General features: G+C 38.4%; 2 protein-coding genes across 5 annotated transcripts in view; one reads left to right on the top strand and one right to left on the bottom strand.

The window, feature by feature from the left end:
- The window catches only part of SHCBP1L (SHC binding and spindle associated 1 like), a 46,312-nt gene extending 41,625 nt beyond the window's left edge, over positions 1–4,687 (top strand). The window contains exons 8-10 of the mRNA XM_032607634.1: positions 275–525; positions 1,366–1,488; positions 2,335–4,687. Of these exons, the coding sequence (XP_032463525.1) occupies positions 275–525; positions 1,366–1,488; positions 2,335–2,586 (626 nt within the window). The 3' untranslated portion in view covers positions 2,587–4,687. The remainder of the gene's footprint in view (positions 1–274; positions 526–1,365; positions 1,489–2,334) is intronic.
- Positions 4,688–11,544: 6,857 nt separating this feature from the next.
- Positions 11,545–22,323, bottom strand: part of DHX9 (DExH-box helicase 9) — a 54,919-nt gene continuing 44,140 nt past the window's right edge. For 3 of the 4 annotated variants that reach the window (XM_032637409.1, XM_032637417.1, XM_032637426.1), the window contains 9 exons: positions 21,218–21,370; positions 18,772–18,932; positions 17,837–17,948; positions 17,083–17,244; positions 16,841–16,968; positions 14,521–14,750; positions 14,232–14,347; positions 13,292–13,492; positions 11,545–12,155 (listed from right to left, as the gene is read on the bottom strand). In XM_032637409.1, coding sequence (XP_032493300.1) covers positions 11,858–12,155; positions 13,292–13,492; positions 14,232–14,347; positions 14,521–14,750; positions 16,841–16,968; positions 17,083–17,244; positions 17,837–17,948; positions 18,772–18,932; positions 21,218–21,370 — 1,561 coding nt within the window. In that variant the 3' untranslated portion in view covers positions 11,545–11,857. Of the gene's footprint in view, positions 12,156–13,291; positions 13,493–14,231; positions 14,348–14,520; positions 14,751–16,840; positions 16,969–17,082; positions 17,245–17,836; positions 17,949–18,771; positions 18,933–21,217; positions 21,371–22,323 lie in introns of those variants that run through there. The other variant, XR_004350722.1, reaches the window with a different exon arrangement.

Genomic DNA, 22,323 nt, shown 5'->3' with positions numbered 1-22,323 from the left:
GGGAAATATATAGTGGAAGGAATATGTTGAATAAGTACCATAGGTACATTTAGATTGATTATAAACCCAGATTCTTCCATCATGGCATCAAAATAAGGACAAAAGACTACATTATAGTTAAGTATCTAATTAGTTGACTGAATAATTACAGATGTTACTTATTTAAAATGTGTGAAAAGAAAAACTTAGTAAGAACAAGTATTATTGAATGACTAAAGGGCTTTAAGCTTTGGGAGTACTGATTTAATTATGTATTTTTGTCTTTATACATCAGGAATTGGAAAGAGAGAGGAAATTATGATTACTTCTGAACCTTCTTATGACAGTTTTGTGGTGTCCAAAGCTGATAATGTGAAATTAATGCATCTATCTTTGATACAACAAGGGACAGTTGATGGTATTGTGGTGGTGGAGTCTGGTCACATGACTCTAGAAAACTGTGTATTAAAATGTGAAGGAACAGGAGTGTGTGTTCTTACAGGAGCTGCTTTGACAATTACAGACTGTGAAATAACTGGTGCCCAGGTATTTTATTTTATAAAATTTATGGGTTTATTTGGCTATTGATAACTTTGACTGATCTTAATATGGAAACAAAGGGTAACAATTATTTTATCTTTTAATTGAATTATAATTAAACTTAGAAACTGACAAAAGTAAATAAAGTGAGAACAAGTATACGTGTGTCATTATACACTTAGTACACTTAGGAAAAGTAAACTGCCTAAGTCCAAAGTAAGAAATTACTAGTTTTGGTTTATGTGTGATTTTTAAAAAAATATAGGTATCAGTGGCTGTAAAACAGATCATGAGTCAGTTACTTGATCGTTTACTTAAAAAGATGTAAGTACTTATAAGCTATCAGACATTGCTGTAAGGTATTGTGATTAGTTCTGACAGCTTGAGTCTAAAGATAACAATCACAAAGACCATTAAAGGACTAGAAAATTGAATGAAAAAAAGATTAAAGGAAGCAGAAAAATAAGACCTTTTTATAGAATGACTTTTTCTTAGTTCCCACTAAAATAAGGAAATACTTAAGTAGAATTATGAGGGATTTAGAGTATATATAAATGAATTTTTGTAACTATTGAAAGTTGCTTAAAGAGGTCTTTGACTCCCTTCTAAGACTTGATTTGGGTAGGAGAGAATGTTATACGCCATATGACTTCAACCTTCCTTCTAGGCCCAATGATTCTCTGACACAAATGTTTTAAACATTATCTCCACAAAATTGTTGTTTGCACTATCATGTAACTTAGTGTGTTTAGATTGCTAATACAGAATTACAGCTTTCAAATCTAAAGAAAATTTTGGAGAGGTGCATGTGTTTTATAGATTGTTTTATTTGCTTTTAATTTACAGGGTGCTGGTGTTGAACTGTATCCTGGAAGCATAGCCATTTTGGAAAGGAACGAAATTCATCACTGTAATAACCTCAGAACAACTGACAGTTCAAAAAGCACCTTAGGTGGAGTTAATATGAAGGTATTTTCACATTTTTTAACATAGAATTGTTGTAAGAATTATAAATAATTATTAGAAAGATACCTTCAGTCTTAAATTTTAGTCTAAATGTTATTGTTGATTTGGAAAAGTATGGTACAAGTAATTAAAATATGGTTTAAATGATGGTTGATAGGAAACAAGTTTAGTCTTATTTAATAATTTCAACTTAAATTCTTAGTAAATAACTTTGAATATGAGAAAGTACTCTTATAAATGTTTTAATTTTTCACTGAGCAGACTTGTAATAGATTTTCCAAGGTAAAGCAAATTAAGAGGATAAATATATTAAATATTTTAAGTCTTACTTTCAAACTTTGTAAAATAATTTAAGCTAACCAATTAAAACATTAATAGCAATAATTTATAAGTGAAATGCCTTCCCATTCCTTTCTACTTCTATAAATTCTACCTTTCTAGGTCCCTCTCTAGACTCGTATAGTTAATGAAGTTTTCCCTAGAACACTAATTTACATATCATTATTTTAAATTATTTTCATCTTTAGCATTTTCATTATCTGAAATTATTTTCATATTTATCATGTTATATTAAAAGTCAACTTCATGGGATATTGCTGTATCCCCATCTAGAATCAGTTGTCTTTATCAATAATGGATAAAATTGAAAACTCCATTTAATATTAAAACCTTTTGTAGTTAGTATTACATTAATCCAGTGAGGAAAATAATACTTGTTCAAAACTGAGATTGTTGTTCTAAAGAAATGTGTAAACTCAAGAATAAGTTCTAGAGTTTATGAGATGTTCATTAGTTCATATTTTATTTTTATAGAAATTGAAAAACTAATTTCCTTGAATAATTTAACAGGTTCTTCCAGCACCCAAGTTGAAGATGACCAATAATCATATTTACAACAACAATGGCTACGGAGTAAGCATTCTTCAACCAACTGAACAGTTTTTTATTGTAGCAGAAGAAACCCTCAGCAAAGGGACTGCTTCAGGAGATAAAAAAGATGATAATATGCTCTCCAAAGTAATGCAAAATCTGAATCTGGAAATGAATAATAATAAAATAGAAGCAAACCTAAAGGGGGCTATCAGAATAGTAACAAGTTAAAGCATCTGGATCTATGTTAAAGTTTTATGTTTCAGATATTTAATAATTCTCGTATCCCACAGAAATGGTAGTTTTAATTAAATGTGAAACTTAATTTTAAAATTTAAATATTTAATGCTTTCATTGAATGATTCATTTTAACGTTTTTTAAATAAGTTTTGAGATATAATTTACATATCATAAAATTCACTTTTAAAATATATAATTCAGTGGTATTTAGTATATTTTTAGTATATACCATCATCATTAATTCCAAAAACAACTGTGGTTTTAAATATTGTTTTATATAGTCTGAGTCCAATAAGAAGCTTTAGGTGCTTTATGTAGAGAATTGAAAAAATAAAAAAAGTTTATGGACAATATCTGATTCATTCCCATTTATCTGTGCAGGTAACTGGAATAAGATAAGATAGCACTATGTTTAGGCTTAACTATAGGAAACAAGAAAATTCAAAATAAGAGAGGCAAAAAACAAAGAAATGTATTTCTCCCTCAAAGTCACACACATTATTTCAACTTTCATGCCTCCCTCCAGCTAGAATCTGATTGCATGGCTGCATCTAACTGCAAATGAAGCTAGGAAATATAATCTTTAAATTGGATGGCATGAGTCCTCTAAAATAGGGTGTTTGTTTTGTAAGAAAAAACTGGTCTTTTTCACAAAGCACAGCTTACATTGACTTCAGGGTATAAAAGAAAATAAGCACTCAGGCTTCAGTCCCCAATCTTTCCTTCCACAATTTGACTTTTATTCAGTACTTTGTGTTATCTGTAACTTAGCAAAGGCGACCCTGTGTTGCTATAGAGAATCTCTTGAGGCTGAGAGTTGAATGAAGTATAGTAGCTGTTCTTCAGTGTTTCATTGAATAGCTTTTTTTTTTTTAAACACAAGGTCTTCTTAGCCAGGTGACATAATTCCACGGAGGAGGCCTTAACAAGAACAATCTCTCTATAATGAATTTTATAAGCTGTAAAAGTGGGGATTTTCCTTCACAATCCTCTTCCTCTACTTCCCTGTTTTTCGCTTTAGGAAGAGTATGTGATGGACAAAGATAGGCTCTTTTGAGTAAACAGAAAGCAATAGCCTCACAGGGGCAAACTTCTCACTCATTGGTTACTTGCCTCCTTTCTGTTGCTGCCATTGGTTTCCAACCAATTACTTTTTTCCCCAGGCCCACTTCAGAATACAGGGTTTTGTTTTTTTTCTCCTATTCTCCTATCTCTAAAGCATGCACAAAGCATTTTTAAGATTTTCTAAGAAATCTGAACTTTGATAGTTATTTTTCTCCCTCCTTCACTTTCCCACCCTTATTATTTTTCTCTCCGTCATAACGAACTACCACAAATTTAGAGGTTTAAACATCACCAATTTATCATCAAACAGTTCTGTAGGTTGCAGTTTTGGCATGGGTCCCACCGGCCTAACATCAGTGTTGACAGGGGTTTGTTTCTTTCTGGAGGCTTTAGGGGAGGATTTGTTTCCTTGCTCATTTGGGTTGTCGGCAGAATTCAGTTTCTTGCAGTTGTAGGACTGTTTTCTTGATGGTTGTCAGCTGAGGGCTGTTCCCAGCTTCTGGTGACCAACTGCATCTGGGTTACGTCCTCCTTCCTCCATCTTCAAAGCCAGCAACAATGGACTGAGTCCCTTTTCTGCTTTTAATTTCTTCTGCCTTGTCTTCAATCTTATCTCTCTGAGCCAATTCTTCTGCTCCCTCCCTTCCACTTTTAGGGACTCATGATTAGATTGAGCCCAGATTGAGCCCACTCGGATAATCCAGGATAATTTCCCCATCTCAAGGTCCTTAACTTGAATTACATCTGCAGAGTCCCTTTTGCCATGTAAGATATGCATTCACAGGCTCTGGGAATTAGCATGTGGACATCTTTGAGGAGCCATTATTCTGTTTACCACTTGTCTTAACCAATTTTCTAGGTCAAGGGAAGACAAATACTAATTCTACTCCTCAAATGGGATTTAAGAAGTTTCCTCTACCAGGACCAACCCATGCATAGCTCTTATACATTTTAAAAGAGATTCTAATTTAGAACAATGGCATATGCCCTGAGAAAACCATAATTCAAAAAGAAACATGTACCACAATGTTCACTGCAGCACGATTTACAATAGCCAGGACATGGAAGCAACCTAAATGTCCCATCGACAGAGGAATGGATAAAGATGTGGCACATATGTACAATGGAATATTACTCAGCCATAAAAAGAAACGAAATTGAGTTATTTGTAGTGAGGTGGATGGACCTCTGTCATACAGAGTGAAGTAAGTCAAAAAGAGAAAAACAAATACTGTATGCTAATGCATACATATGGAATTAAAAAAAAAAATGGTACGGATGAACCTGGTGGCAGGGCAGGAATAAAGACGCAGACGTAGAGAATGGACTTGTGAGGACGGGGGTGGGGGGTGCGGGGTGGGGGGGAGCTGGGGTGAAGTGAGAGTGGCATGGACATATACACACTACCACATGTAAAACAGATAGCTGGTGGGAAGCAGCAGCATAGCACAGGGAGATCAGCTCGGTGATTTGCGATGACCTAGAGGGGTGGGATAGGGAGGGTGGGAGGGAGATGCAAGAGGGATGGGATATGGGGATATATGTATGCATATGGCTGATTCACTTTGTTGTACAACAGAATCTAACACCATTGTGAGGCAATTATACTCCAACAAAGATGTATAAAAATAAGAGATTCTAATTTAGAACCTAGAGGTGGTTCCATATTTCTGCTCTGTCCTCATTCGTGCACATATCTGGCTGGCCTACTGGACGCTCATTTTGTAGTATAGGCATTGGGTCTTAGTAACCATTATATTCCCCACTGTGCTGTGCATTCCAAGTAATAACTGCTAACAGTTTAAAAAGAATGCTACCAATGGGTCTCTGCTTATGCAAAAGACTGAAATGAGATTTACAATCTAGGACTTTTAAGGATATTTCATCACAGTTGCTGGGGACAGAAATGTTAGGATTCTGGAGGTGAGGACTGGACAAATCAAGATTAGAAGAGTGGCCTTGGTGTGGAATGAAAAGGGATGAATTAGAACCCCTTTCTGCCTTTTTGTAAGGAGCTGGCAGTAGGAGTGGAGATTTCCTTTGCTCTGCTGCAATGCCAGTAGCAGCTATCGTAAACTCTCAATTGAAGAAAAGAATGGGAACTATAATGCTAGAGCCTCTTGTCAGTTTATTAGAAGCAGTGAAAAGTGGCAGGTGGCTACAAACCAAGGGACTGAGGCACTCCTCAGTAGCACAAGGTACAGAAAAGTTGCTAATATAATAGGAGCACTTCCCTGGTGGTTCAGTGGTTAAGAATCTATGCTTCCACTGCAGGGGGCATGGGTTCAATCCCTGGTCAGGGAACTAAGATCCCACATGCTGCCCGGCATGGCCAAAAAAAAAAAAAAAAAATAGGAGCAAGTTACTATTCTTTGTGAGACACCCAAGATGCATGTTACCTTATAGATTTAACAGTTATAATCAGAAAGCAATAAACTTGAGGACAGGGGTCTAATTCTTCCAAAGTATTAAAGTAGAAAATGAGAAAATTATACAAATATACTATATTTTCAGTGATTGAATCAAATCAGCCATTCTTAAACTGAAGTACAGGCGCCAAGAGTCTGTGAACTACCTGAAATTTTAAGTTAAAAACTTTGTGTACACGCTCTTTGCCGGAGAGAGTCCATAACTTTCATACTCTCAAAGGAGCCTCTCAGTCACCAAAAGCTTAAGCCAACTGAACTAGGTAGTATTTAAGTTTCCTTTTACATATTCTTTATTATTACTCAACCGAGGCCTAAAACAGCTTTTAACAAAATGTGTTGCTTTGTCTACAGAATACTGATTTGTTCCGTAGAAAATTCAGGCAACTTTATATCATTATTTTAATACTAAATATTATGCCATGTGTTTTTCGGTAATTTGATATTTTTCAGATTTTGCAGTTACACAAGCTAAATTCACTTTATTTCCTAATAAAATTCTGAAGCCATGGGCAGGTATCATAAGAATACTAGCTTAATTTGGAAATGCTTAGTACTACTACTAATGCCCTATAACTTAGGTTCTGTTTAGGTCAGCAGGTTAACCTAAGCCTCTTATGCTTCCTGTTATTTTAAAAAGAGCTAAAATTTTCAATTATTTAAGTTAAAATTACTATAGTATTAAAAATAACCACCAAGTATATATTTCACATTTTTTACAGATTAACATGAAAAGTATTATACAGGTTTACCAGTTGAGAAACATTAAAATACTGGATTCGTAGCCAAATCCTTTGTTGCCTTTACCTTAAATTTGTTTGAAAGAAATATGCAATTTCAAAGTCTTGAAATTTCTGAAAGATTCCCCCATTAAGGTTAATGTGACCAACTCATCCTAGTTTGCCTACAACTTTGTTTTAGCATTTCCCATGTCTCAGAAAACCAGTCTGGGTAAACTGGGAACATCTGGTCACCCTAATTAGTTCCTAGGAAATAGATTCTTTTCTTAAAAGTTAAATTATCACTGAAGTAGTCTGATAAATTCAGGTGACCTCAATCAGAGATTTAATGGTGTGGGCATACCTTTCATTGCGCTTAGCTTTAACACACTCCACAGATGGGTTTTATACAAATTGAAGGTTTGTGGCAAATCCGCATCAAACAAGTCTACTGCCACCATTTTCCAAAAGCATTTGCTCACTTCATGTCTGTGTCACATTTTGGTAAGCCGCGAAATACTTCAAACTTTTTCATTATTATTTTGTTATGGAGACCTGTGATAAGTGATCTTTATGTTTCTATTCTAATTGTTTTAGAGCACCAAAAACCATGCCCATAAAAGATGGTGAACTGATAAATGAGTTCAATAACTGAACTGATAAATGCTCCACTGATGGGCCATACCCCTCTCTTTCCCTTCTCCTTGGGCCTAACCTATTCTCTTAAACACAATATTGACATGCGGGCAATTAATAAGCCTAAAATGGCCTGCCTCTAAGTGTTCAAGTGAAAGGAAGAGTCACATGTCTCACTTTAAATCAAAAGCTAGAAATGATTAAGCTTAGCGAACAAGGCATGTCAAAAACCAAAAGAGGCTGAAAGCTAGGCCTCCAGCGCCAGTTAGCCAAGTTGTGAATGTAAAGTTCTTTTTTAAAATAGATTACTTAACATATGAGTGTATTCAATGGGAGGGGCTTTTTTTTTTTTTCTTGTACACAGGCTTCTCACTGTTGTGGCCTCTCCCGTTGTGGAGCACAGGCTCCGGACGCACAGGCTCAGCGGCCATGGCTCACGGGCCCAGCCGCTCCGCGGCACGTGGGATCTTCCCGGGCCGGGGCACGAATCCGTGTCCCCTGCATCGGCAGGCGGACTCTCAACCACTGCGCCACCATGGAAGCCTGGGAAGGCTTTTTTTTTTTTTTTTTTTTTTTTTTAATTTTTAAAATTAATCTTTGGCTGCGCTGGGTCTTTGTTGCTGCGCATGAGCTTTCTTTAGTTGCGGCGAGCGGGGGCTACTCTTCATTGCAGTGCGTGAGCTTCTCATTGCGGTGGCTTCAGTAGTTGTGGCGCAGGGGCTTAGGTGCTCCGCAGCATGTGGGATCTTCCAGGACTAGGGCTTGAATCCGTGTCCCCTGCATTGGCAGGTGGATTCTTAATCACTGTGCCACCAGGGAAGCCCCAAGATAAAGTTCTTGAAGGAAATTAAAAGTGCTACTCCAGTGAATGCGTGAAACAGCCTCACTGCTGATAAGGAGAGTTTACTGGTCTTGATAGAAGATCAAACCAGCCACATTCCCTCAAACTAAAGCCTAATCAACAGCAAGGTTCTAACTCTCTTCAATTCTACGAAGATTGAGAGAGGTGAAAAGCTAAAGAAAAGTTTGAATCTAGCAGAGGTTGGTTCATGAGGTTTAAGAAAAGCAGCAGTCTCTGTCAGAGTGCGAGGTGAAGCAGCAACTGCTGACATAGAAGCTGCAGCAAGTTATCCAGAAGTCTAGCTAAGATAATGAGGGTGGCTACGCTGAACAAGACTTTCAATGTAGACAGAACAGCCTTATGTTGGAGGAAGACGCTAGAGGAGGAGCCAATGCGTGGCTTCAAAGGACTAACTCTCCTGTTAGGGGATAATGCAGTTGAAGACAATGCTCATCTACCATTCTGCAAATCCTAGGGCCCTTAACAATTATGCTAAATCTACTTTCAAAACAGAACAAAGCCTGGATGATAGCACATCTGTTTACAATGGTCTACTGAATGTTTTGAGACCTACTGCTCAGAAAAAGATTCCTTTCAAAATACTACTGCTCACTGACAATGCACCTGGGCACCCAAGATCTCTGATGGAGATGTGCGAAAGTTAGTATTGTTTTCATGTCTGCTAACACAACATCCATTATCCAGACCACAGATCAAGGAGTAATTTCAACTTTCAAGTCTTACAGATAGTGATTCGTCTGACGGATCTGCGCAAAATAAGTTGATATCCTTCTGGAAAGGATTCACCAATCTAGATGCCATTAAGAACATTTGTAGGACTTCCCTAGTGGCGCGGTGGTTAAGAGTCCGCCTGCCAATGCAGGGGACATGGGTTCAAGCCCTGGTCCTGTAAAATCCCACATGCCACGGAACAACTAAGCCCGTGCGCCACAACTACTGAGCCTGTGCTCTAGAGCCTGCAAACCACGACTATTTAAGCCTGTGAGCCTAGAGCCTGTGCTCCACAACAAAGAGGAGCCCCCACTCACCACAACTGGAGAAAGCCCACGTATAGCAACAAAGATCCAACGCAGCCAAAAAAATAAATAAATTTATATATATATAAAAAAAACAGTTGTGATTCATGGGAAGAGGCCAAAATATCAACATTAACAGAGTTTGGGAGAAGTTCATTCCAACCCTCATGGATGACTTTGAAGGCTTCAAGACTTCAGTGGAGGAAGTAACTGCAGCTGCGGTGAAAACAGCAAGAGAACTAGAAGTGGGGTCTGAAGATGTGACTGGATTGCTGCCATCTCATGATAAAACTTGAACAGAGGAGTTGCTTCTTAGGGATGAGCAAAGAAAGTGACTTCTTAAGATGGAATCTACGCCTGGTTGGTGAAGATGCTGTGAAGATTGTTGAAATGACAACAAAATATTATGAGAGTCAACTGCTTTCAGACATTGGACAACAGGCAATGTAGAACTGTGACCCCCAAAATAAGGGGGAAAATTCGATGAGCCTAAGACCACCCTGACTTTGTGCGGAGGCACTCTGGATCATGACAAAGCGAGAAAGGAACAAGCAGAGAAGAGCAGTCTCACTGAGTTAATACACTGGAGTTTGAGGAGGGTAGTTAAAATTTGTGGGGCAGAATACAGGACACAGCTGCAAAGAGAAGAGTTCTAGAAATCTGCATAGCAACTGCCTTATGTTTCTAGCTAAATTCTGAGAACTATGCCTGCCTGAGTGGTTCTTTCAAGCTTCAGAAAATGTAATTTGATATCCCTTTTGGCCATTTCTGATTTCCCATTTCTAGCTGAAGTTGGAGGAATACGTACCAGTCAGGTGAGGCATTACTAAATTTATACCTTTTATGGGAGTTTTCACAACATGTGCAAAGGACACAAGAAAGCCATTGATTGAGGCTAGAACTTCGGTGTGGCTACTAAATGGAACTGAGTGTAGGGCAGGAGTGAGGGCATAAGAAGGGAGCTTAGCCTTTACTCCAAAGGCAATAGGAACCACTGGCTTATGCAAAGAGGGGTGCAGTGGTGACCTTAGATTTGTATGGGAATGTTAATCTAACTGTAGTGTGGAGAATGGACTGTATGTAGACAGGCAGAACTAAATAAGCAAGAAGATCAGTTAAGAGGCTGCATCAGTGTACATCCAAGTTAATGATAGCCTGAATAGAACAGAGGCAGCTAGTTTAGAATAGCACAACTGGAAGGTGTTCTGGAAGAAGAATTGACTAGATGTGGTGATATTTATGGCTTTGGCAGAAACTCCTATCTGTGGCAGAAACTCCTATCTGCGTTTAAACAAAGAAAAACCATTTGAACAGTGAACAGAGTATAGAGCTTAGGATGAGTTAGGAGGTTTTCTTCAGTTTGTAAAGTACTTTTTAAAAATTTCTGGACAGAAATGTATGTCCAGTAAGTAGTTGTTTACCAAGGTCTGGATGCTCAGAAAGAACATCTCAGTTGGAGATACAGATTTGAGAGTCTCTAAACTGGACTAATCAGCTTATCAACAGTAACTGCTAAAGGTGATCTAAAGAACATATGTATCATGAGAAGAGGATTTTGAAAATGACATTAACACAAAATATAAGTTGCCCAAGGTCATTCATGTGTCAGCAGCATTAAGACGTGAGCTCAGTTCTGTCTCATCCAAAAACTTTGTAATCTCTACTATACTGTGCTATTATGAAATTAGAAATGTGAAAATTCATTGGAAACTTATAAAGTGTTATAAGCGTATAAACATCTCCACTAAAATAGACTAGCTTAACAAATATCCTTTGAAATACATGTTAATGTAGAGTAACTTGTCAAATATCTAAACTTTATGCACTGGTGAAGCTTCTTTTCCTAAATATAATCTTTATTCAAGGGTTACGTAGATTAATTTTTAATTTTGCTTAAAATTTTAAAATAATTTTTACACTGGAAACTAACTTAAGAAAAGAGAACGCTGACCTTGGTCTTAGATTTTTCAAAGACAAAGCTAGGTCAAAAGTTTTATTCAGATACAGAGGCCCATGTCAATTGTGTACTGGCCATATTTACTGCAAGAATAACAACTGCATTTCAAGGTTATTTACTCTAACTACTGTAAGTAAATAACATCAATTGGTGTACTTGTGAAACGAAGTACAGTTTTTCCTCTGATGTTTAAAACTAACAGATGTAATTAAGTGCCATTGTAAAATTTTTCTAATGTGTAAATAAGATCAATAATTAACTACATGGCCAGTATTCAATGTAATATTTTATTTCTATTGTATTAAACTAAAGTCAAGAAAATATCAAGTTAACTTTAAAGGCAAATCTTTACTCCTTAAAGAAAAAATACAAACTGTAGTACTTTTATAATAGAGCATGATATTTTACATAATATAAACAAAATCACCAATATACCTAAATGTTTAGTTTCCTTAAACTACGACAAACCACGGAACGGGTGAAAAATGGGTTTACTTATTGGCAGCACATAAACAACTTGGGAAAATGGGCAGCATGCATTATTTTACCTGTCTGTGCACAGGCACTGACACTCGCAAGCTTTAATAGCCACCGCCTCCTCTTCCTTGTCCAAAGTAGCCGCTCCCATAGCCCCCTCTGCCAGCTCCTCGCTGGGACCCCCCAGACCCTCTGTAGCCTCCCCCTGGGCCACCTCCATAGCCACCTCGGGAAGTCCCTCTGTAGCCTCCCCGGTAGGAGCTGGAGCCAGCCCCATAGCCACTGCCACCGTAGCCTCCACCACCCCCATAGCCTCCACCGCCATAACTTGAACCTCCCCTTCTATATCCACTTCCATTGTCATATCGAGCCATCTTGGGAGGACGTGGACCATCTCCATACCTAGCAAGAACACAAAACCACCACTTTAGCAAAGCATCCTTAGTACTTCTCAACTAGTCACAAAATATAAACATTCAGTCATTCAAAAATTTAATGCATAAAGGGAATGAAGCCAAAGGCACAAATACTGAATACATCATAGAGAGGTTAAATATTAAAATGAGTTAATATCAGAAAAGCACTTAACACAGTGTGGCACACCCTAAGTACTATGTTTCATTAGTTTAAAGAAGTAGTTAACTCAGTTATAGGCAAAACGAGAAGCCAGAATCCATAAAGCACACAGCACTTCTATACATTAAGATAACAGTTTATAACCAAACGCAGTAAGCGAATCTTGGGGAGATTAAAGAATATTTTTGAGTGACTAAAAAAATTTTAATGGTTGTATATTAGATCGTGTTATTGTAACACATTTTTGGGGTGTGAACTAGTATTGTTTATGCTATGTTCTCAAAAGATACATGAAGCATACTGACGTAAAATGCAACTTAATCACAAACGATTAAGCAAAAGAAGTGTGTAACATTTACATGAAAGCAAGTGTCACAAAATGCTGACAATGAGTGAAACCTAAGAGACTATATGGGAGTTGACTGTACTGCTGTTCTGCCTGCAGGCATCAAGTATTTCCAAAGAAAAAGCTGTGGGCAAAGAAACTTTCTGAAGGTGAAAAAAACTGAAGCAGATAAAACATTTTAAGAATTAAGAGAAACTTCATACTTCTTTACTTTTAGATAGCTATGTTCTTGTATCTCCCTAAGATAAACCTGATGCTTTTCATTTGAAGAATGAATTTAACACCTCATCATTTTTTCTTTGGAGATGGCAAAGCAGTACTGAGAAGAGGACTGTCTGGGGTCTTTCACTTTCCTGTCATGTGACCTATCCTGGGCTCTATATGTACTTTAAAGATCTCCTTCTAACTCTAGCACGCACTGGTGTAATAGATCATTAACACAAAAGTAACACCCTTTTTTCTGAGTGTGCTAACCAGAACTAGACTTCATATTCAGCATTTGTCTAGAACTGTGACTCTAATAACAAGGCCTCTATTAACTAACAGTGGGAATTTTAGGCCAGTATAAGATTACTGTACTCTGCTTAGTTCAAAGAGAAGTTACTGTGGTACTCACCGTGTACTGCCAATCATAAGGTTGATACCAGCAGCTGAGGGCCTAGAGATTTGGCGGATTGTGTTTAGCATACGTTCATTAACGGGGTCCAACTGGCTGATGATATCAGGCTGCTTGGTTACTTCAACAACCAGAGCCTCCATGGCTGCCCGGAGAGCAGTGATACAGGCAGCAGCTTCATGAGATATTTGCAGTCTGATCCTAAAATAGAGAAAAATGATTAAAAATGAGAGACGTGGTACACATAGAAAAAGACTATTATCTTTCAATTTCACACATGGCAAGTGATGGGATAAATTTAACTTCTTTCCAAGTACCAATACTTTCAACTAATGTAATGGCCCCAGAATTAGGCAAACACGGTAGGAAGAATAATAATCTAAGGTAACTTCTTGAAATTCGCTGCTAGCTATTGGCAGGAGATGTGAACCACAAAGTCTATCGAGCCAAACACTCTTACCATACAGATCACTCGGCCTCCAACAGAAGAATGAAATAAGACACTAAGATTGTTAGTTTTGCAAGTTTTCAAGAATATGACTGAGCCTACTAACCATTCGTTATATTCTATCAATTTCTGCCAAGTGCTTACTACCCACTCACCACTAGTCTCTAAGTACTATAAAGTATACAGAAAAAAGAAGTGCCCAAGCTCCAATCAGACTCTAATTCCTTAGTGTAGTATTCATGGTAGTGGATGCGGCTCCAATGCCTAAAGCATCTGCTTCTGCTGGTACAGTCAATTTAAGACTTGACTTTACTACCAACTATGAACCATACTCCTAAGATATACTACTCGCCAAGAAAAGACAGTGTTATAAAGCATCTCACTTGTGCCATCAAATTTTGCCATGTTTCACAAATTAAGTTAGATTAGCAGCTGAATCCCATTACATTTCAATTTAAGAATTCAGTTGAGTTCACATATGAAAATCCATACCAGTCATCTACAAGCACAATCTGTCCATCAGACTGGACTTTCTTGGAGGCAAAGAGAAGCAGCTGCAAGGGGGTGACTAAGGTCATGCCTTTAGCAGAGATGGCCCGGGTTCGAATCTGAAGACAGAGAAAGAGGCAAGAGGAAATAGTTGACATTCCAACTGTCAATCAACTACCATATATAATGATAATGAACTATGCTTTGAAAATTAAAACTCATGTTCCCACTGCACATTAATAAGATAATTTGGATTTTAAATGTAAACTTTTCTAAACTAATCTTTTCTTACCTTTTCACCAAAAACAAAGAAGGGAGATGGGTACTTCATGTCTTGGCTGCTAAAAGGACAATTAACAGATGACTTGTGGATAAGCGCATTACGCCCTTCAGTGGTGAGAATCTTTCTCTTTTCCTTATGATAGCACACATTGGGGTACACGCCAAAGGCCAGGAGAGAGATAACAACATCCAGATTATTGTCTGGTCCAGTGTTAGTAAACACTTGTGTCAATAAACACTCTGTTAAGAGGAAGGAGATTAAAAAAAAAAAAATCAGGTCTCTGGCTAATCCTCACATTGCATGTATTTACCAGAATTAGATGACAATTAGAAGAATTAACTCCTCCTCCACCCTCCTTTTTCAAATAACCTGTCTAACTTCCTCTCTTCTCAGAACTCTTGCACTCAGATTAAATGCAAGGAGAAATTCTGCTGAGTAGCCACAATAAGAAAATTAAAATGTCTGTATTCTCTTATAGACTCAATAAAATATAAGCTTGGAGTAAGTATTTAAAAAAAAACCCCAATAACCATCTACTCTCAGAATAAGAGCTAGACTGATATGACCACAGTGCTCCATATGCTGTTTTTAAAAAGCTGTTCCTTCTACAGAAAATGGAGTGACAACTTAAGAGGAACCCACTAGAAGGTGGTGGACATCTTCACCCAAAATATGCTTTAGGCACATGGAAAGTACGATGGTAAGAGAGCGGATATACTTTGTTCTAAAAAACTTGAATCCTAGTCTTATAAACTTCCTAATTGAGTCTGGACATGTAACTTAAGCTTCTGTGTCAGTTTCCTCATCTATAAAATGGGGTAGTAATATATGCATCTCAGGACTGTTGTGAAGGGTCTATCACACAAAAATGTTTTTCTCTTTTCCTTTGATTTTGATTAAAAAGCTACGAATTGGGAAATCCCTGGTGGCACAATGGTTAAGAATCCGCCTGCTTGGGCTTCCCTGGTGGCACAGTGGTTGAGAATCTGCCTGCCAATGCAGGGGACACAGGTTTGAGCCCTGGTCTGGGAAGATCCCACATGCCGCGGAGCAACTAGGCCCGTGAGCCACAAAACTACTGAGCCTGCGCGTCTGGAGCTTGTGCTCCGCAACAAGAGAGGCCACAACAGTGAGAGGACCGCGCACCGCGGTGAAGAGTGGCCCCCGCCGCCCACTGCAACTAGAGAAAGCCCTCGCACAGAAACGAAGACCCAACACAGCCATTAAAAAAAAAAAAAAATCCGCCTGCCAATGCAGGGGACACGGGTTCGAGCCCTGATCCGGGAAGATCGCACATGCCACAGAGCAACTAAGCCCGTGTGTCACAACTACTGAGCCTGCGCTCTAGAGCCTGCGAGCCACAGCTACTGAAGTCCGCGCGCCTAGAGCCCGTGCTCCGCAACAAGAGAAGCCACCGCAATGAGAAGCCCATGCACCGCAAAGAAGAGTAGCCCCCGCTCGCCACAGCTAGAGAAAGCCTGCGTGCAGCAACGAAGACGCAAAACAGCCAAAATAAATACATTTTTAAAAAAAATTAAAAATTTTAGTTTACAACAGAAGAGAATTACTTTAGTTATCTAGATACTGCCCAACTACCTTCTGTCTCTCAACTAAACAGCTGTTTCTGTTTATGTGTTCCAGGAAGTAACTCTGTCTCAATCTAACTGGAGAAAAGTACAATAGTTCAAATTCACACAAGAAATGAACAGCTGGATTACTATTCCTATATCACGTATCAAAGTCCTCTGTAATTGTCCACTAAAACCTTATTTAAAGCCAATTAAAATTTAACACAGTAGAGTTTACTTCACATCTAAAACTGAACAGATGGGCAAATTAATAAATCACCTCACAAACCACTACTTGAGGTATTTCAACAAACTGTTCATTCAAAAGGTGCTAAAAGCTAGACCTGTGTTCTTCACAAGTGGATGGATTTAAAAAATCCTCCCATCTAAAAGAGTGGATATGTGTACAACTGATTCACTCTGCTGTACAGTAGAAACTAACACAACACTGTAAATCAACTATACTCCAATAAAAATTAGTAAACACAAAAAGTCCTCCCAAAGTAGCACAATTCTCAAAAGGTCTATTAATCATCTCTGTACTAAATTACAATTTGAACATTATAACCTTTTGCATCCTGTAAAAGACTGAATTAATATGAAAAACTGATTATCACCAGAGTTCAAAGAAATAAGAAATAGCCAGGAACATAGAAAAAGCAAAGGGTCTAATGTTTGAAGCTAAAATATACTGCACTGTCAATGTGCATGTATTACATTAAGGTTACTTCAGATGTGTCTTAAGAATGTGAGACTCTTACCTTCTGGAAATCCAGAATTAATCAGAATCTCTTTGAGCTGAACTTTGGCTTCCCAGGTCATTCTAAGTGTAGCCATATTTAGTCTTTTGTGCTCACAAAAACGTATCTCTGCTTCTTCTCCACCCATTCTAAAACAAACAGGTTGTTAAGAGTCATTCCCAAAGCCTAAAGAATTAGATACAGATTACAAAACTAGAGACAGTTCACCTAAATCTTGTAATTCTCCTCTTTCAAGCCCATACCTAGCATCATCCCAAGCTTGGAATACTGATAAAAGGGCCACATGATCAGAAAATCTGTTTCCAGCAAAATTTCGATGGATATAACCCAGTCGCTTTCCTTCACTGATGAAAGGCTCCGGAAAGCAGGTGGCAGCAGAGATGGTACAAACAGCATCTCCCACACTGAAACAGACAGGAAAATTCAGTCTAGATCACATTCTTGTTCCAGCAACTTGGGCAGTACTGTCAACTGTGGGTCAGTCTTTATCAGCTATGATATTGCTTTAATAGCACTGAAACTGGCTGAGCAAAAAGAATTTTACAGCTGCTCTCTTAACAGCTGCAAAAAGGGGAAAAAATAATGAGTTCTGATATTAACGGAAGCATATTTACCATAAACTGACCAAGTATTATATTTTTCCTCTCCCATTCTCCCTCATCTTACAAAATTTCTTAATCTTCAAAACCTTCTAATAACATATACCTGTTTTCCTAATCTTTCTCTTTGAAGGAAAACTACTTAACCTACTTAACTGCACTTCTCTTTTGAGAAATCTGTGCTCTTTCCCCAAAAAAGTTGGGCCCAGGTGTCCATCCATTGACTGTTTGTTCTTCTCATTTCACACTTTTCTCAGTATCTAAAGTATGCCACTTCTCTACTGAAGAATATTTAGTTTTTTCTTCTATTCGAGCCCATCCTGTTTTTATTGGGAGTGGGATAAAATTCTAAAACTGTTCTACCATTTAACTATCAGCAATAAAACAAAGCACTTACTAGAAAATACACCCCATTATCATCATTTTGCCAAGACGAGGCTCAATGGGGAGCTTAGCCAGGATTCGTCCCAGAGGAGTCAACTCATCATTGGTATCTAATGCATCAAGCTCTGTGGGGAGATATTTCTTTGTGAGCAGAAACAGTAATGAACACCCCTTTAACCTAGGCAAAGATGAAACATCTGTTTATAGATTAAGGTTCAGATACTGCACTTAAGTTTTCCTCAACTGTCAAGCCAACTGCCAGCACCATGCTCATAGCCAACAATTCTCTTCACTCAGAAACAGAACAAAACCAAATTCTAGAGCACCTAACAAGAAGAAGGTACTAGAATTAGGCCCTGTAGGCTGTAAAGCTGAGTACCGTCCATGAGAAGTCTATAAATACAGTAATAACTGTAATAGCAGCATAAACAGCTATATGCTCTAACAAGTCTGATAGCATCTGTTGATAATTTCTAGAAAGAAATGAAATCTGGAGAATAAAAGTCTGAAGTTCACACAGCAGGTGAGCACGAGATTCAAAATTCAAATTCAGATCCCCCTGGACTCCAACGTCCTTATTTTTTTCCACTATACTACATTGCTTCTGTAAGTGTGATAAGAAAATATAAATAGATGGTCTATGAAATGTACATAAAACACTGTGGGTATCATGAATAATTCACGTTCTGATCATTAACCACTGGTTAAGAGATAACGCGTGCCTTTTCTCCATTTCTTCCCCCAAATAAGACTCACATCATCCTTTTCTTACCTTATGCTGCTCATTTTATATACTGACCACACTAAGTACATTAAGCAACACCGGAAGTCTTGTTATCACAGCCCTGTGGACTATATCCTCTTCTTGACTCATTTGTTAAGTGTTACTTGCCAGGACAAGACAGATGGTATAGTTAGCATGTTAGGCAGGTCTGTATTTGTAGGTACCTCTAAGTGTGTGCTCTGCTTCAATCACAGCATCCAAAGGCGGAGGTTCAATTGCCTTGGCCAGGAACTGGCCAATTCCTCCCAGACGCAGAAGTTTTATGCTCAAAGCAATTTCATGCAATGGTGTTCGGAACATCTCCGGGGTCATGTGGGTTTCGAGTCTAAGAGAAAATAAGCATAAAATAACCATCTTCACTTGTGTACACAAACGTTTATTTAACAAAAACTTCGCAGAGAGATAATCAGGAATATATAGAGCTGCCCTTCCCTCATCATTTTACAATTACAAAAGAACGTTTTATATTTACTACAAAGACTCTCTGGACAAGACCCTCTTAAGTGGTTGAGTAGTGGCTTACGACTTCACCCTTATAGCTTGAAGGCATTTTCAGCTGAGTGAAGGAGGATGAAAAATTATCCCAAATCTCTAATGTTATTACCCCCACCCATGGCTTCTTCAGGTCTGGCTGCTGACAAACATGGCTTAAAAATGGTAGCAAGGGGCTTCCCTGGTGGCACAGTGGTTGAGAGTCCGCCTGCCGATGCAGGGGACACGGGTTCGCGCCCCGGTCCGGGAAGATCCCACATGCCGCGGAGCGGCTGGGCCTGTAAGCCGTGGCCGCTGAGCCTGCGCGTCCGGGGCCTGTGCTCCGCAACGGGAGAGGCCACAGCAGTGAAAGGCCCGCGTACCGCAAAAAAAAGAAAAAAAAAAAAAATGGTAGCAAGACCTTCTGTGGGAGATGCAGGCTAATTTTAATATCTCCCTGCTACCTCTTCCCCTACTTCCTGGTCTGTATAAATTTAGTGCCACTGGAAAGGATCTTACAGATTATCTAACCCTTTAAATTTTTAAGAATAAAAACTATTAATATAAATCAATATTAACAATAATAACAATAGCTAACATTTACTGAGAGTTTACTACGTGCCAAGTATTGTTCTCAGTATTTTCCATTACTGACTCACTTAATTCACAAATCCTACGGGATTAGTATTGTATTACCTTCCTTTTTCAACTGAGGAAAGAGACACAGAAAGGTTAAGTAACTTAATCTCATTTTGTAGAATGGGGAAACAAAGGCCTAAAGAGTGTAAGTGTTTAAGATTATGTGATACATTAGGCACAAATAGTATAAAATACAAGTCTCTACGTTTCCAATTCAGGCTTATTCTATATAAACTATTTATAATGAAGATTCATAGGAACCATTTAGAGGTGAATTCCAACATTGCTGGTAAGACCCAGATCAGCTTTAATCAGGTTTACATAGATGCATATATAGCATATCTATTCCTCATCCTACAGAGAAAAGAACAAAAATCCCTTACAGATCTATTCATGCTGTTAACTAATTAGGAGCTGGTTTTACTCTAATATGAGAGTATAGTACTTGTTTATTCAGGTCAAGGGACAAGCCAACCTTTAAAAAGAACTAAATGTCTTCCAAATGTTGCAGCCAGTCTCCTGCATCAACTTCTGATGCTCAAATAAACTAACATTTGTAATTACTAGGGAGCCATATGTTACCAGTATAAAAGCAAATCAAAGCTTTGACCTTTCTTCAGTGTGCTGTATACATCTGGTCACCTAAATTAGTCCGTCCCACAATTCTTCATTGTGGTACACACAAACACACCTCCTAACTCTACCTTTATTATCAACTGGTTAAAGCTAATGTATACCACACTGATTTCCAGAAACATACAACTAAATACATAACTTAAGCCTATAATTCAGAGAGAGAAGTTATTTTTTTATTTTTTAAATTGGGGGGTGAGGTGGGAGGCAAGGAATAACGACTTTATTTGGAAAGCTAGCAAACTGAGAAGACGGTGAGCTGACACCCCAGAGAAGTATTTTTTAAACCAATTGGTCTCATCCACAAACATTCTCCAAAAGGATGTGTGGTATAAACGGAAACGGACAAGGTATTAACAGACTTGGATTTCAGTCCTGGAGAAGTCAGCTAAGCTTCTTAAGCTTTGGCTTCCTTACCTAAATAATGCCCTCTGTTTCTCAGGTACATAAGGAGGATCATATGACAGAGGTGATGTGCTAATGGGGGGGTAGGGGAGGGTGTCTATAAATACAAGAGTATTGTTAAAGTTATTTTTCAGAAAAGTTAACCATTCCATAAATATCAGTAATCCCAAAGTGATAAAGATGTGTGGTGTGGAAAACATGTTATGCTTTTAAAAGGTTATTAGTAAATAGTAAATTGGTATCAAACATGCCACCATTGATAATTTCTGATTTCATCCTTACCACAATCTCACTACCTAAGCTAAGTTTCCTCCAATTAACTGGAAGCACTTATGTTCTGAGTTCATTAAGTTTATGTAAGGGCAGAGAGGTGTGGGGAGGGGTGTGTGTGTAAAAGGCTAAAAAAAAACCCCCCCCCCCCCCCAAAACCAACTTCATTCTTTACTCAAGAATTGGTCTTACCTCTCAAAACGAGCTCGGCTACAGAGGTGAAAGCAGAAGCCAGGCCGTACGCGGCCAGCTCGTCCTTTCCGCTGCTCGAGGTTTGTTTTGGATGCCCAAACTGTAGCATAATTGGTCATATTGTTGTGAGCAGTGAACAGCTTCACTTTTTGCCTAAATAGGAAAGAGCAGTTAATTCTAAAACTCACGTGTACTATCAATACATAACTATTACATTTCCACTAAGTGGCAGACGCTTTCCAGTCATGCCTACTGGCGATGTCTGTCTGTGAACAGCACCGCTAAGAATTTGACTGCACTCTTTCAGGCTGCCAACCTGCTAGGAGGCAATACAATATACATGTGCCACTTACCAGCTGGATGATCTCGGCCAAGTTACTAATCTTTCTGTGCCTCATCTGAAAATGAGTATAATACTACCACCTACCTTGCAGTGTTTTTATTTATGAACATTATGTGAATTAATGAACATATAGCACTTAAACAGGATCTGGCACGTGCAGGTTAAGTGAGTGATAATTATCCAAAGCCAACTCTATTCCGAAGTTTAGTTTAACTTTTAGGCAATCTATGATCTAAAGGCTATGTGCTAAACTGGAACATGTAGCACTTCTGATGACCTCACCAAGTGGTGTTGGCACGGTCCTCTTGAACCCCTAAGCAACCTCAGAATTTGTCAATGTTGCACATAGACAGCTGGCACTAAATGACTGGGATTGGCACAAAAGAGGGGCATGCTATTCACCATTCCCTAAAGTGGGCACTGGCAAATCTTCTTCAATTGCCAGGAAAGGCTTAGGGGCTATAGAGAGAAGACATGAGGCACAAACTGGCTAGACAGAACAATGTTTCGACGTTTTTGTCCTCTCTGTTTATCAATTAGCATGTAATTACTTTACCTATACACAATGCCTCCCTGTGTATTTCCCAGGGTATCTCATACCAAATATGAAGTCTTAATTCTTAAGTAGTGTCCTACAAATAGGTCACTTGTCATGAGCTAAATATTGGACATCTTTATACACCAAAGAGCATGCCACTGTGTGGCAGTGGTCAATGGAAACACCCAATGGGAAATGAGCAAAACACCAGCAGACAAGAATAAG

Source organism: Phocoena sinus, chromosome 1, assembly GCF_008692025.1.
Source record: "Phocoena sinus isolate mPhoSin1 chromosome 1, mPhoSin1.pri, whole genome shotgun sequence".
In the NCBI taxonomy this organism is placed as follows: Eukaryota; Metazoa; Chordata; class Mammalia; order Artiodactyla; family Phocoenidae; genus Phocoena; species Phocoena sinus.
Note: the sequence above shows the minus strand (reverse complement) of the source record. Positions and strands in the feature narration are given on the sequence as shown.